At 38.4% G+C, this 4,236-nt stretch overlaps 1 protein-coding gene across 1 annotated transcript; it reads right to left on the reverse strand.

Moving 5' to 3' along the window:
* Nucleotides 1–731: 731 nt before the first annotated feature.
* Nucleotides 732–3,025, reverse strand: LOC117416262 (forkhead box protein I1c-like). Its single transcript, XM_034027371.3, has 2 exons — nucleotides 2,242–3,025; nucleotides 732–1,802 (listed from the first exon to the last, which is right to left on the reverse strand). Exons 1-2 carry the CDS (start codon nucleotides 2,834–2,836, stop codon nucleotides 1,243–1,245), a joined length of 1,155 nt encoding a protein of 384 aa, XP_033883262.1. The 5' UTR covers nucleotides 2,837–3,025; the 3' UTR covers nucleotides 732–1,242.
* Between the last annotated feature and the right edge of the window lie 1,211 nt (nucleotides 3,026–4,236).

A 4,236-nucleotide genomic window follows, 5' to 3' on the forward strand; every position in this document is an offset into this window, starting at 1 on the left:
AGTTTTTTTCTCAGTTTAAAACCTCTCTCAAAACGCACATCTTTTCGGTTGTCTTCTTTTCTTAGGCTTCCTAGGTTTTGAAATATGAACTGAGATTTAGTTTTTTTTTTTGCTTACACTGTTTATTATTGTATTTGGAAAATTCTACTTTTATCTTGGTTGTATTCAAGTTTACAATGTTTATACATTAATTTGTATCTTGGATTTTTTTTATTGTGCAGCGCCATGGGACACTTCGGTGTGAATGGCGCTATATTTGAATTTATTATTATTATTATTATTATTATTATTATTATTATTATTATGAAAAGTTTATATTCTCATATGATATCGGTAAACTTCCTGTGTGTGTGTGTGTGTGTGTGTGTGTGTGTGTGTCCGAGCTGTCAACTCTCCCGTATTTACCGGGAGTCTCCCGTATTTTGGATCGTTCTCCTGGGCATCTCCCGGGACAGATTTTCTCCCGTATTCTCCCATTAAACCGCCTAATGTCAGCAAACCTTTAATGTCTACAAAATTCATGTCCGGTGTGTGATTACTGCAATCCCCGTCTGTACATAGCAGGGTTTAGGACTTAGGGGAGTCCTGTGACAGGCATGCATTCAGTGCGCGAGACAAGTTCACGCACCTGCACCGTCTCTCTCTCTCATATATATATATATATATATATATATATATATATATATATATATATATATATATATATAAGAAACAAAAAAACACGATTTGAGTTAAAAAAAAATAATTTCATTTATTAAAACACGAAATGCGTTCAGTATATTTAAATACAATCATTCAATTACATCTACATGTATAACAGAAGCACATTCTAAGGCACTGTAAATCATCTCTGCGGTGTGTTACATTGTTGCATAGATGACTAGTCTTCTAATTTGAACATTTTAAGGCAAACCCCAAGTTTAGGACACTTGTATACCAGTGCAATGCTAAAGAAATACTGAAATACCTAAAGGCACCAAGTTATGTCCCACTGAAACATTATTAGGCTTTACTATGGCCAATGATGCATCACTGTTATTTTATTATTCACGTGGTCTTCTTGATTTGAAGCGTAATGTGCGTATTATGGTGTTCACAGTTTTGTTCATTTATATATAGTTTTGTGATTTTGCTCTGTTAAGGCACTGTCTTCAGAATGCAAACTATACAGAATAACTTTGTTTTTAGTAATGCACCTTGGCTTGATTGTATGTATTGCCCATAATCTTCATATATATGATGTTAAACTTCGGTTCCTTCACGACTGTAAATTAAATTGTTGACAGTAAAGTGGTTCGTTAGGGGGGCATTCGTGCCACTGTTTTGGCTCGATGGGTAGTAGTTCAGTCGGTTGTGGCTTTGATGGTTGGCATCAACGTTAAGTAGCGTGCTGTGAGTTGGTGAGTATGAACCGAGTCCTGACAGATTCTCTCTGTTTTGAGTCGACTCCCCTAAAAGCCCCCCAGAAAATTGTCTGCTGTTGATTCCGTTATTCACAGCAATCATTGAAGTCATGCCGGAAACAAAATTGTTGAAACAAGGGCTGGGTTCGATTGCCGGCGACGGGGAAGATTTGGGTTCGCTCCCTGACCCCGGAGAGTGTTGCAGATCAGCAGAGGCTGAGCCCGGGAGGCTGGCTGTATCCGAAGTTTTAAGTGCTCTGCCGTTGTCTTCGGGTTTACCGGACAAGACATTGGAGCTGGATCCATTGGCATCTGCTCTCCTCTTCCTCTTCCTTCTGAAATTCCCATTGTCAAACATCTTTTCGCAGTTGGGATCGAGGGTCCAGTAGTTTCCTTTACCTATTAAAAAAGTGAAATACCCATTAGAGCATGTTGTTGCCATCAAGTCAAAAGCAATCAGCGCAATAGTGGACTTCTACATTACTACTACTACTACTACTACTACTACTACTACTACTACTACTACTATTATTATTATTATTATTATTATTATTATTATTATTATTATTATTATTGCTGAATATCATGCACTATTGTAATATACAAATTCAACACCGAGATTAATTAGCACATGCGCAAAACTGGGAGGAAACGTAGCAAGTTTAAAAAAAAGGGCATCATACGTTCATGATTTTTAAATTGGCAACATTGTTTATTAGGTTCGCTAGGGCAATACCCTGATAGTGGTACAGCACTGCTTTGAATAGATAATGTTTTACTTCAAATTAAAATCAATACATAAATAAATCCATCAATAAACACGGTTACTTGCACTTACCAGGATCGTCCTCTTCTCTTGCCACTTTCTTAAAGCAGTCGTTCAGAGACAGATTGTGCCTTATAGAGTTTTGCCACCCGGCTTTGCTTTTCTTGTAAAAGGGAAAGTTCTCTGCCACATATTGGTAGATCTGGCTGAGGGTTAATTTCTTATCTTGGGCGGTTTGGATCGACATCGCAATGAGAGCCGAGTAGGAATATGGTGGTCTGACCATCTTAAAAAGCTCTTGCTGGCTGGAGAGGGACAGCCAGCCAAGGTCAGCACCTGCAAACCCGGTCGGCGGCGCCAGAAACTGCCTCTGATTTGCTCCATAACTTGAGGCCATATAAGAAGCTCCGTTCGTCCCAGGCAAGTAGGGAGACGAGTTAATGCCGGGGCCGTTGAGCCAGAGGTAGGGGTTGGTCGTTGGCGAGGTATAATCGCCCAGCCCGTACCCATGCGTAGATGGTCTCTGGGGGTGGGTATGGTGATGCAGGTTTTGCTGGTACATGTTGAAATTGTCGCAGTAAACGGCCATGTCTAGGAGATCTTGTGCGTTGTGATGCTGGAGAGGGGTAGATTGTGGGTTGGATGGCTGCTGTCCAAAAGCGTTCATAATCCGCTCTAATCAGTGACGATTAAATAGGAGACAGCGTCTCTCAGCATCAGGTTTGAGAATCTATCCTTCTGTCTCTGTCTCGCTGCCTCTGAAGACTGGGCCCCCAAGCTTTGGTGTGGGGCATTTAAATAATGACTCGGTGAATTGCCTGCAGTCAGTCTCAAACTGTGGAACAGGTAGCTCAATCTAAACGCTTCAGTGGACAACACCCCTTTTCTGCCGTCCACTGAAATCGCACCCTGTAAACAAACGTAATTAAGCCATTGGAAAATCCTTAAACAAACACTGTTAGGCGTTGTAGCTTAGAAAAGACCTTTAACACCTGTTAAAACAGACCTGCTAGTATTCACATATACCAAGATGTTTCCATACTATATGTAGTTGATCATTACATTACAGAAGATGATTAATTTATGTTTTTCAAATCGTTTTAATAAATAGCTTGGTAACTTGGCAAGACTGTGTTGCGCACCTTCTTATATTATTGAAATACAAAACGCTGCATGGCTTCAATTACAACAAACATTTGCTTTTATAGAAACTGACATTCTCTTAAGCTTATATGTTTCTGCAATAAACAACTCGAGTGCTTTATACATAAATAATGTGTGATACATAGTCTAACTTTGTGTCCGTATAGCCTACGTTGTTTGTACTAATTTGTACTGTTATGTATATTTACATAATATATGCTAGATTTGTGTTTCTTAGCAAACACATTTTTGCGTTATTAATAATATTAATAAGACATTATGGAAGTATCTGGTCTGTCCTTATTTTTTTTATTTTTTTAGCGAATACATTTACTAACAGTTCTATCTCAACTGGTTTAAATAAATTAACGATTAGGTGAAGTTTATAATAATAAAAAAAAGTAATTAAAGACGACATGGGCATCCTATTGGGCACAATTTGCAAAGCATTTACCGTGGTGCAGCATTTGAACAGCATTCATTGAATACAATATTGGCGAAGATTCGTGATTTCCCCAAATTCTTTTTTTTACCACGGTTTAGATACGGAATATTTAGTACTTTATTAAAAGTTGTATCCTGTATTTGTAGCGGCTTTTATTCATTGTGGAGCTGCAGATCCACATTTAGAGATCGTCGTTTACTGCCATCTTGTGGTCAAATGTATAGTGTGTGGTAAAAAAATAAAATAAGTTGTATTTTTTTTGCAGTTGTTGTAGAAAAGAGAACAAAGTCGGGACAAGTTTCTAACATTGCTAGTTTTGAGGCTGCATGCTAAAAATAAACTGTTTTATCAGCAGTATTATAAGGAGCTGACAGCCAAGGATATGGTGGTTATGTCCCTCAGGCTACAAACAACCTCATTAAAGAAAACACATTGCAACTTTGCATGCTGCTGAATCCCAATCAATCCATTGCAATTAC

This window comes from Acipenser ruthenus, chromosome 7 (genome assembly GCF_902713425.1).
Source record: "Acipenser ruthenus chromosome 7, fAciRut3.2 maternal haplotype, whole genome shotgun sequence".
In the NCBI taxonomy this organism is placed as follows: domain Eukaryota; kingdom Metazoa; phylum Chordata; class Actinopteri; order Acipenseriformes; family Acipenseridae; genus Acipenser; species Acipenser ruthenus.

Coding starts and splice junctions, on each gene's coding strand:
- LOC117416262 (XM_034027371.3), bottom strand. CDS start 2,836: ATGAACGCTTTTGGACAGCAGCCATCCAACCCACAATCTACCCCTCTC. Junction 1,803..2,241: donor AAGAGAAGAGGACGATCCTG/GTAAGTGCAAGT, acceptor CTTTTTTAATAG/GTAAAGGAAACTACTGGACC.